We start from the raw sequence: 12,148 nt of genomic DNA on the forward strand, positions 1-12,148 counted from the left end.
ATTAATTGTAGTAAAAATTTGTTGCTTAGTGTTAGACTACTGAAAATTAACATTGCTAATTATAAATAATTTATCACATAAATTTGGTATTTTAGTAACATTTAAAAAATAATGAGACTATTGATTTTGTGGGCAGAGGACTGGAATTATGATGTTACTTTCCTATAGATCATTAGATTCATAGAGTATTTAAGGTTCTTTTTATACTGGCAAATTTATATTGCCAGCTGGCAGTAGAAGTGGGTACCAAATTAGATAAATTTGAGGTGCCTGTGAAACATCCATATGAAGATGGCCTGAGAAGGGGAAATAAATGTGTGAGTCGAGTATATAGATCAGTGATTTAGGCTGTGAACTTGATTGACATTTTCTAGGGAGAGAATACTGGCATACCTCATTTTATTGTGCTTCACTTTATTTCACTTCATATATATTGCATTTTTCACAAATCAAAGGCAAGACCCTCCACCAACAAAATGGTTACTACTCACTGAAGGCTCAGATGACAGGTAGCATTTTTTAGCAATAAAGTATTTTTTAAATAAGGTATGTACATTGTTTTTTAAAGATATAATGCTATTATTGCACATTTAATAGACTACAGTATATTGTAAACAACTTATATATGCACTGGGAAACCAAAATATTCATATGACTCACTTTATTGTGCTATTCACTCAGGTGATCTGGAACTGAACCCACAGTATCTTCAAGGTCTGCCTGCATAGGGTGAGAAAGGAAAAGCACCTGGGACTGAGTTTTGAGGGACTCTAGTTCTTAGCTACTGGGTAGAAGATACTTCTCCAGAGGTTTGCCAATGTATAAGTCTTTTTAAAGAACTAATTTTAATATTGATTCTTTGTATTTCACTATATTCTATTTTTTAAATTTCCATTATCTTTATTATCATCTTTTTATTTTGTTTAGATTTTTTCTGTTCTATTTCTAACTTCTTAAATTAGATGTTTGGCTTGTTAATATTTTAGGCTTTCTTTTCTTTAAAAATTTTGAAAAAGTAAATCTTTAAGAACTGTTTTAATTGCACCACACAAATTTTTATGTGCAATATTTCATTACTGTTCTGTTCTAAGTATACTTTAATTTCCATAAGGATTTCATTTTGTCCCATGAACTATTTACAAGTTTATTTTCAATTTTTTAACTGTATGGGGTAACTTTTCATTTGTAATTTCTGTCTTAATTTCATTGTAGTTAGATAAGATGGCTTATATGATATGAGTCCTTTGGAATTATTGAAACCTGCATTATAATTTGATACACAGGCACCTTTTATAAATGTTCCATGTGTGCTTGAAAATAATGTATATGTTTCAGTAGTTGGACTGAAGACTCTATATTTGTCCAGTAAATTAAGATTATTAACTGTATTATTTATTTATTCCCTGTGCGTACTGAAGTTTTGTATCAATAATTGAAAGAGGGGTGTTAAAGTGTTACACTGCAATGGTAGGTTTGTCTGATTCTCTTTGATGACATGGCAATCTTTGTTTTACAGATTTTTGTTTTTCTATATGACATTCTGGATAATTTCCTTAACTCTGTCTTCTAATTCATTAATTCTCTCTTCAGAGGTGTTTATCCTATTGCTTAACATATTTAGTAATTTAGTTTTTAATTCCAATTTCTAGATGTCCTAATTAATGCTTTAAAAAAAAATCTACCTGGTCTTTCTGGATTTGATTCTTATACTTTTAATTAATTTGAATATACTTATTTTACTAGACTCTCCTATTTTTAAGATATGTACAGATTTGATCTTTGTTATCTGATGCTGGTTGTAGTTCTGTCTAGAGATTTCACATGCTTCAAAAGTTTGGGTTGTGCATTTTCTTCAGTGGGGCTCTATATTTGTGAACCCAAAGAAAGCTGAGGTCTTTTTAAGCAAGTATCCTTCCAGAGGTTTGTGTGTGTGTGTGTGTGTGTGTGTGTGTTTTAGTTTATGTGTACCAGGCTTATTGCTAGCCTGGGAGCAATTTTTAATGTTAGTTTCTTAACTTGGGAGTGTCCAGACCACATGTTTAGTATCATTTTAAACCCCAACCTAGATGAAATTCAGTCTTATGAATATGAATTCACAGATTAGTTTATCTCTCCCTCCACTTTATGTCATCAAATGGAGCCCTGGTCAACACAAGCTTCCCTGTCTTCTCCCTCAGCAGATGGGCTGTTTGTTTTTTTTAAACTAGCCCAGCAGTTCACTCAAAATATACCCTTGATTCCAACTTCCTGAATCTTGTAGCCCATTGTTTCATCTCATCCTGAGGGCATTTGAGCCCTCTTCCCAGACTACTGAAGCTTTCTCCCTGCCCAAGATGGGTAGGTCACAGCATCATCTTAATGCTGCTGCATTGGGTTTGAGCCTCCTTGTTTATTTCACCTGATAATTTTCCTTACTTTCCTGAGAGCTCAGCTATTCATTTAAATGGATGATTTGTTTTATATAGAATTATCCAGTATTTGCGGAGGGAAGACTTTTAGGTTTCCTAGTCCATCTTATTGCCAGAACCAGAAGTCTCTATCATTTTATGGGAGAAATTTTTATTAACATACACACTCTTTCTTCTAACTTTTAAAAAATTTGATATGAATTTGCGTATTTACCTTTGATTTCAGGGTTATATACATTTACTTTTTTTTTTTTTTTTTAACAACTGTTGGGGAAATCTGATGAGGGGCTGTTTGTCGCTAAATTCTATTGTAGACCAAAGGTCTGTTTTCAATAAACAAACACAAAGACAAACCAATAAATAAACAAATACATATATACATTTATATTAACTGTCTTTCTTAATTTATGTGTTGTCTTTTCTGAGTGGGAAGTGAAATATCAGGACTTCTGTTAAAGGGCCATTCCTGAGCACCTCAGTTTTCATGGCCTGGTAATGCCATTGAAGTAGTGGTCCCACCATGCCTTCCCTTGACTCTGATGCTTCCAGGAACCCGATGCTTGTGGGGTGGAGAGGACTGATATTCCAGGATCTAGGGGTGTTAGGACATGCCTCTTCATACAGTGTGTGGCAAGGAGCACACAGCTTGGTGGCTTTCTGAATGTTTAGTAGAATAAGATGGGACAAACATAATATTCCCAGTAATTGAGTGTATACTCATCTTGTACTGCCATGGGCCAGAGTCACATTAGAAATTGAGGGCTAGGTTACTACAAGTGTTTGTATTAAGCAACTACTGATACAGATAAGCTCAAATAAGGACCATTAAAGAAAAAGCGACTTGATGTCATTTTTTAAAAGAAAAAAATTTAAAATAAAGTGAAATGAATGTTTATTATTACAGATAGAGTTATAAACTTCGTATTGAAAAAAGAGCAAGATTGTGGTTCACTTCAGTGACAGAGATAAGGAAGAGAGATTGAGTGGGTAAGAAAGGAATCAGGAAGAGACGAACATAAGGTCTGGTTGTCAAAGCTAAATAAAACAAATGTGTTTAAAAGATAATCATTTGTATTTTTAAAGTAATAAAAATAGCCTGACTTTCTTCTAAAAAATGTTATAAAATTCCCATCTGAGGTTTATAAGCCCAGCTAATGTTGAAAACCTCTATTCTTAAAGTAATTTTCTTTACTGCAAATGTCTTGTTCCAGCAACCAGAAAGAGTGTATCACTTTGAGATGAAAAAACCTACCTTTTAGACTACTTAACACAAATTTTTAAGCTATGTTGCACTTATGCAACTGTAGGAATAAATGGTTTCACTTTTTGGTTTCTTCTATGGACAGATGGAGTCAAGATATGGATAACTGTTGCCTTCACAATGCTAATACTGTTGAAAATACTCTGAAGTTATTTTATAGTTAAACATATACATGGTCGCAAGTGAAACTAGTTGTATGACATTATAAAACTAACCTAAGTTTTCAAAACTGAGAACGTTTTCATAAAACAGTGGCTGTTATCCAACAAAATATATTGAGTGCAAACTGTTGTTTCACTCATAGCAATCACAGTGCTTTGGCTAAAACTATCTAGTTAAATTATTCTCAACAAGAGGAGTGTACTTTATTTCCATGTTTTACCCCTGAACCTCACAAGTAGACTCTCTCTCCCTCTGTTCTCTGCTGCTTTGAGAATTGCTACGTTAGAAACAGAGAGGTCGCAGATGGAAATGCATTGCACATGGTCCAATACAGAACCAAAAAACTTATGTAAAAATAACTTATGTCGTTCTCTCTGTCTCATTTCTTAACTGGAATTTAAAGCTATTCCTCACTAATAATAAATACTCTTAGTGATTGATGTGGTGTGATGTCCTTCATGTTAACTTTTTTATTTTCTATTTTCATCTTCAAAATTCTTTTGTCATGCCTTACTTAAAGAATCTTCTCCATTTTGTGTTTCATGCTATTCCCAGCACTTTGTTAAATAAAAAACTTTGTATTTAAAAATCTTACTTCTCATGACAAATATTATTTAGAAATGCCGTAAAACTATTTGCTAATTGCAGGCTTAACTGCAGTATCTTTAATTGTATTATTTTTTTCACGTCAAGCATTGTAACCCAATTCTAAATAAATGATTTCATAAAAGGTACAAATAAAACTCATTGGAATGAGGATGGAATAGACACATCAACAGGACAGCAGTTGACACATGTGGTACCCTGAGAAAGGACTGCTATTTAAAGCAAACTACAATAATCTTGCTAACCATAGCACCTAATCCCCAGGAAGTAACGTCCTTAAGTCCTGTCTGTACTAATTTTTACTTTGGAAAGTTCTCTCTTGATTGGGTATGATTTGTTCTGTATTGTTGTAGGACTTTGTTTAGGATTAGAATAAGTGCTTTTTAAAACAATTTTAATTTGATTTTTAAGGAAAAAAAAAAAAGAACCTCTGGTCAAGGAATAGTGTAGTTTATTTCCTGTAATATTGAAACCTTGTACCATTTCCCTTCCTTTTTTGTTAACACATACTGTTTCTTTTAGAGAAAGACTCTCCCTCTTTCTCTCTCTCTTTCTGTAGTTACGATGTTCACTTCTTGAGAAGTCTAGTCAAAGTCAATTAATGTGATAGATTTATAAGATTGTGCTTTTGGAAGAAAGAGTGAAGAGAGACTGGTGGCAACAATGAGACAGAAGCAAGAGATTTAATTAATACTAACAGACAGACTTTACAATGTAGATCATTTCCAGCTTCAACATGAGAATGACTTGCCTACTGCTATGATTACAACAGGATTTGTGATCATTCTTTTCTTGCCATGTCTTTCCCCCTAAAATTGGCTACTAGGACTTCTTTGCATGTAAAATGCCTTAAGTGCCAAAGCCTTCTTTGGTTTTTCTTTCTTTCTTTCTTTCTTTCTTTCTTTCTTTCTTTCTTTCTTTCTTTCTTTCTTTCTTTCTTTCTTTCTTTCTTTCTTTCTTTCTTTCTCTCGCTCTCTCGCTCTCTCGCTCTCTCGCTCTCTCGCTCTCTCGCTCTCTCGCTCTCTCGCTCTCTCGCTCTCTCGCTCTCTCGCTCTCTCGCTCTCTCGCTCTCTCGCTCTCTCGCTCTCTCGCTCTCTCGCTCTCTCGCTCTCTTTCTTTCTTTCTTTCCTGAAAGCACATTGAAGATTGTGCCCAGATAGTTTGCATTAGCAAATGGAGATTTTGTAGCAACAGGACGCCTATCTAAAATGCCTGAGTTGATTTTTTAAAATATCAATGAAATTTCATTTTCCCCATAAAAATATTTGTTTTGGAAAATGCACACTGTTGCACAGCAAGTGGGTAAACTTCAGACTCGAGTTCTTATCCAGCACTTCCTTCCCGACAATATCCAGGGTGCTGACTTGCTGTGGCCACACTGCTTCTCGAGAACAGCCCTAATGACATGAGGGCTGTCACAGGTACACTTTGCTAGTAACGAAACACAAAAGTTTATAAATGATTTACTTTTTGAAACATAAGTGAGTTGGATAGAATTAAATTTATACCTGTAATACCATCGTTCAGTTTGCTCCTGAAACTGAACGATGGTATTATGAGGAAGGGAAAAAGTAGCGTTTCAGATTACCCCCACTTTTAACCATGTGATGCTGCCTGAGATGTGTGACCCCCTTTTGATGTACCATCAATGGTTATGATACCTGGGAACTTACACTATGTTTTCCTTGTCCCCAAAGTTTCGTTTGGTTTGTCAAAGTAAGAGCAGGCCTCCATCATGGTTGTGCCTGAGCATATCATTTCCCTCCCACCTCAAAGCAAACAAAACACAAGCAAATAACAGTGGTGGCTTTGAAAATGCTGTCAGAGTTTGCAAGTCCAGCCAATGACCTCCCATAGTGATAGAGTTTTTGCTAGCACTTCACATTGGTGGCTTTCTCTAGAAGGGACCCCTGAAGGACACCGTAGAGTTGAGAATGCATGGGGTGGGTTCTGGCTGTGGTTTAGAGAGTGGCTGCTTTGCAGTTAGGTTCTCAGCTGTCTCATTGTTTGATACTCTCCCTGCCTTTCATCCCAGCCCCTGTAGGGCAAAGAGAATGACTGTAGCCTCTCTTAGCTTTGTAATCAACCGCCAGTGATGAAGGTCCTGATTAACAGTGTTTCAGACTCCCTTTCTCAGACGGGGCATGGGCTCCAGGATGAATAACGAGGAAATGAACTCAAGGCTTGACATGGGCAAGGCATTATAACCCTGGCCCAGCAAATCGAGCATAATTGTGTTCCTATTAAAAACAACAACAACAACAACAACAAAACTTCAAGCAAATGTGCCATTAAAAATCCCTTACATAACTCACTGTGGCAGGTTTGGGTTTCCTCTGGTTCAAGTTTTCTTGCCTCTTTGATAATCAAACGATCTGAAGAAAGGCATAGAATTTCAGGGGACAGTCTGCATGACAGGCTTACAATAGGGCTATTCACGAGGGCTCTTTTATTACCTTAAATAGTATCCGCATCATTCTTAGTCTCTGGCTTTCCTACAAGGCTCCATTTAAACTTAACCCAACTCGCAGACTTAACTGATCCAGCAATTACTCAATACGACCAGCCAGCTACTGTCGCTTTTTTCCCCTTTTGATAAGGGGAATTAACACAATGGGCTTTACAGTTCTTAAATGACTGCATTTTCCCTTCTGTCTTTCAGATGTGGTGCTTATATGACCTTTTGTTCTTAATAAAATTTCACATGGTTTGATTATATTTTTTAAAAGTATAAACAAACAATATTGAATCCTACCCATCAAGCAAAATTTTCAAATCTTGTAGGTGATATAGAAATGGAATTCATTCATAATATTTATTTCACAGCTGATTTCAGATATTAGATATTATTATTAACAATTAGATATTAAGTCAGTCCTGAAAATATTTTCTTTATTTTTGAGGGGTGATTTTGGTAGTACAAACATTCCTAGTAGTGCTTCCACTTCTGCACCTTCTGGGTACTTGCTGGTGTAGATACTATTCCCGGTACCCAAGTGCTAGTAATACGTTAATCATCTTGGTCCCTTGGGTTGGGATAGAGGTGCTAGGGGAGGAGAGAGCCCTGAGGATGTTTTTGGTAGCACACCACACTTCGGACCTACATCTTAGAATCATGGCTTTCAAACTTTAGTAGAAACAAAAATCATCAGAATGTTTGTTAAAAACGCACGTGCCTAGACCCCAGCTCCAGAGGCTCTGATCTGGTTCTGGGATGGGGCCTGAGAATTTGCATTTTTAACAAGCACCCCATTGATTCTGATGCTGATGGTTATCGGACCATACTGAGAACCACGATCCTAAATTCACCAGGGAATGTTGGGAGTTGTGATGCCTCCCCTGCGGGGCCTGTTGCCTCCAGGTGAGTCAGGACCCCCTTGGATGCAGTGGTCCGAGGCATGGTTTCCCAGAACTGGTGGTGGCCGGAGGGGAAGGCTGCCTCTAGGATTTGCAGGATTGGAGCAGTGAGTACCCCCCACAGGCATCACATTCCCAGGGACACCCCTCACCTGGGGGCTGGTGCTGGGTTTTTGACAGTGTCACCTCACTCCCACCCCAACTTCACACATGAGAATTTCAGCACAGTTTTTGTCTGCAATATTTAATCCAAATTTGCTTCTCTATCCTCCTCCCCAACCTCTATTCAAGTAATTTTACATTTTTAGAAACAAAGTTATTTTTCCAAAGGATTTCCAATGAGAAATGGATGCTCAAGAAACCTTTAGAGAATTATGGCTGTAATATGTTTGTTCATTTCCCAAAGACGAAATTTTTCCTTGATGATAAGTTGATCTGATGGTCAGAACAGACAAGGGAAAAGGTGGCGATGACACTGCTGATGTTCACAGCACTGTCTGAGGTGCTGAGTATATTCTGTCTGTAGACTCCACCCCAATGTAGTTGGATGGCTTTTTTATTATGAGAATTTTCGTTTTCTTAAAATTTATTTTTCAGTTACAGTTGATCTACAATATTAGATTAGTTTCAGGTGTACAACATAGTTGGTTAGACGTTCACATACCTTATGAAGCACTCTCCCTGATAAGTTTTGTACCCACCTGGAACCATATGTAGTTATTACAATATTATGGACTATATTCCCTGTGCTGTATTTTGCATCCCTGTGACTATGTTGTAACTACCAATTTGTACTTCTTAATCCCTTCACCTTTTTCACCCAGCCCCCCAACCTACCTCCCATCTGCCATCTGTCAATTTGTTTTCTGTATCTATGAGTTTGTTTCTGTTTTATTTGTTTGTTTTGTTCTTTAGATTTCACATATAAGGAAATCGTATGGTATTTGTCTTTCTCTGTCTGGCTTACCTCACTTAGCATAATTCCCTCTGGGTCCATCCATGTTGTTGCAAATGGCAAGATTTCATTCTTTTTTATGGCTGAGTAATACATTGTATATATGTACCACCTCTTCTTTATCCAGTTGTCTATTGACAGACACCTAGCTTGCTTCCATATCTTGGTGATTGTAAATAATGTTGCAATTAACACGGGTGCATACGAGGGCAGACAATTAAGTTCACAAATTCATCCTAGAAAAAGTGTTACATACCTCATTTCTGAATATCACTCTGGTCACCTTCGAAGTACTCCCCTTGGGAAGCAATGCACCGATGCTAGTGCCTAGTCCACCCTTCAAAGCAATTTTAGAACTCTTTTTCTGGAATGGCCATCAACGCTGTCATTGTATTACCCTTGATGTCCTGAATCTCATCAAAATGTCTTCCTTTCAATATTTCCTTTATCTTCGGGTAAAGAAGGAAATCATTGGCAGCTAGATCAGGTGAGTAGGGAGGGTGTTCCAATATAGTTACTAGTTTACTGGCTAAAGACTCCTTCACAGATAGTGCCGTGTGAGCTGGTGCATTGTCGTGATGCAAGAGCCATGAATTGTTGGCAAAAACTTCAGGTCACCTAACTTTTCACGCAGCCTTCTCAGCACTTCCAAGTAGTAAACTTGGTTAACTGTCCAGTTGGTACAAATTCATAATGAATAATTCCTCTGAAATCATAAAAGGTTAGCAACATCAATTTGACTCTTGATTTAGACTGACCAAACATTTTTGGTTGTGGAGAACTGGCTGACTTCCACTGTGTACTTCGACGCTTTGTTTCAAGGTCGTATTGGTACACCCATGTTTCATCACCACTGATAACACGGCCCAAAACATCGTCTTGCCTCTCCAAAAGGTCTTGGCAAACTTTGACTCTCCTTTGCTTTTGTTCATTGGTGAGCTCCTTTGGGACCATTTTTGCACACACTTTTTTCTCATGCCAAGATTTTCAGTTAAGATTTTCCTGTTTCTCTGTCGATGTTTACTTGCTCTGTTGTGCTTCTCACAGTCAGTCAACGATTTTGACACACAATTCGACGAATTTTTGCAATGTTTTCATCAGTTCTGCTCGTTACTGGCTGCCCTGAACTCTCTTCATCAGTGACACATTCTCTCCCCTCAGAAAAACATTTAATCCATTTGCACACTGCTGTTTTCTTCATGGCATTATCCTCATAAACTTGGACTAACATGTCCCTGATTTCACTTCCACTCTTGCCAAGTTTAACAAGAAATTTAATGTTTGTTCATTGCTCTAATTGAAGCACAGACATTCTCGCGATGGCACACAAAAACACGCAACAACAATAATGAACGCCACTCAGCAAGACACCGCCACATGTCGACATGAACACAGCTGTGAGACACTGATATACCAAGGTTATGAGACCTTACCGAGCTGTTTGTACAGTGCTGCCAATGTAAGCACATGGTGGCAAGTTCATGAATTAAATTGTCAGACCTCGTATGTCTTTAAAAATTAATTATTTTGGATTTCTTTGGATAAGTACCCAGATGTGGTATTGCTGGGTCACAGAACTAGAAAACACAACTTGCCTATGTGCATTGTCCAGTTTCCAGAGTTAACACCAGTTATAATTTGGGGCAGCTTTTTGTTTTTTTCTCAAATTTTGCTGGCAGTTTTCTGATTGGTTCATTTTAGGAGTGAATCAAACATAAGCTGCTTTGCTGGAGGTTTGAGTGCAATGATTATGTGATTTGAATTTGTCCTTCCCAGGAATGTGTTCCAGAAAACCTCGAAGTGAAGAAGGAGATTTTTGCTCAGTTAGATGGAATCGTGGGTGATGATGTGGTCCTCAGCAGTTCCACCTCCTGCCTCCTGCCTTCCAGGCTGTTCTCTGGGCTGACACACGTGAAGCAGTGTGTTGTGGCTCATCCGGTAAGTGTTCTTCAACCTGCAGAACCGATCTCATCTCATTTTGGTTTCTGGGAGCAATACATTTTGATTAATCAATTCACTGGTATATTTTAACAGCTTTGTTGAGATGTAATTCACGTACCACACAATTCAAATTGTACAGTGTAATGGTTTTTAGTGTATTTAGAGAGTTGTACAGGACTGGCATTTTTCAAAAGAATTTTATCCAAAAAGTTTTGGATTGTCTCTATATACCTAATGCATAAAGACACAGCAATCTTACAGACTTTTGCTGTCAAGTAGCTCACTGTTTAGCCGAGAAAAGAGAGAATACTAAACAAATAATTCCTCTATTGAGGAAAAAGTGCTACATTAAAAAAATATGTACACCTAGTGGGATTTTGTAGAGCTGTCACTTGTACTGTGTACTTTACTTAGTAGGGTGAGTTTTGCTAACATGCAGATGCTGAGTCCCACTCTTGAGCTCCTCCTCCTTCTCGTCTGTCTACCGTCCATTGTAGTTAAGTAAGTGGGCAGACTCAGTCACTAGGCCTGCATTGTGAGGCGTATTGGACAATGAGTTTAGAACTGGCATGCAAGCTCTCAATAAATCTTCTGGAGATGACTGTGTCAGTGTGAGGAAAGGGGAATTAGAAAGGAGAGGAATTAGAGTCAGGGATTACTGGGTGGACTGTTGAGGACCAACTGTGCTCAGCCTGCCCTTGCAGAACTGGGATGGTCTGTTGGGACAGAAAAGCTAGCTTAGCTCAAGTTGTCATAAGTCTGACAGTATGTGGTGATGACCACACCTTTAGCACCACCAGGCCATCAGTGGTTAAGGCTGGGGAGAGGCTACACCAAGAAGCTGGGCAGACTGGCTAGGATCTGGTTGGGCTGTTGAGGGAGGAGAGTGTTTGAGGATGGGAAAGAGTATGAGAAAGTCCCTGGGCCAAGAACAAGCATGGGGTGTGCAGAACCGTGAGGGGACCAGCCAGACTGGAAGGGCACACATACTTGGCGAGCAGGAAGGGAAAGCTGGAAGGCTTGGTAAGAGTTGGGTTGTAGAGAATCAGAGTTACTCTACAGAATTGAGGCTGGCTGAGGTACAGAGCATCTTGGTAATGCGGAGGAAATGGTGCCTTTGGAGGGTAGTCTGAAGGTGGCTCAGGGGGAAGGGTAGCTTCTCCACAGAACGTGGGGCAGGAGTCCAGGTGTAAATGACGAGGGCACAGGTGAGGCTGGGGGCCCTAGAACAGAGAGCAGGGAACTTCCTCTTTCTGAGCAAGAGTAGTTTGGAGTCAGGAGGTCCCAGCTTGCTTGAGGAGGTGAAGGAAAAGGGCGAGTCATGGATACTGTCTAGATTTTATATTCTGCAAGGAGGGACAGCTTGGACTTACAGAACTCTGTAGTTCTGGATGTCTGGGTGTCCTCATACTGAAGTATAATGGAAAGTGTGAAGGAAAGTTATGAAATAAGGCAACT

General features: G+C 38.4%; 1 protein-coding gene across 2 annotated transcripts in view; it reads left to right on the forward strand.

Annotated features, from left to right (window-relative positions):
* The window catches only part of CRYL1 (crystallin lambda 1), a 115,140-nt gene that overhangs the window by 74,018 nt on the left and 28,974 nt on the right, over positions 1 to 12,148 (forward strand). For both annotated transcript variants that reach the window (XM_019715679.3, XM_019715680.3), the window contains exon 4: positions 10,526 to 10,687. In XM_019715679.3, coding sequence (XP_019571238.3) covers positions 10,526 to 10,687 — 162 coding nt within the window. The remainder of the gene's footprint in view (positions 1 to 10,525; positions 10,688 to 12,148) is intronic.

The sequence above is a fragment of the Rhinolophus sinicus genome, chromosome 16 (assembly GCF_057876585.1).
Source record: "Rhinolophus sinicus isolate RSI-liver-muscle chromosome 16, RSI-T2T, whole genome shotgun sequence".
In the NCBI taxonomy this organism is placed as follows: Eukaryota; Metazoa; Chordata; class Mammalia; order Chiroptera; family Rhinolophidae; genus Rhinolophus; species Rhinolophus sinicus.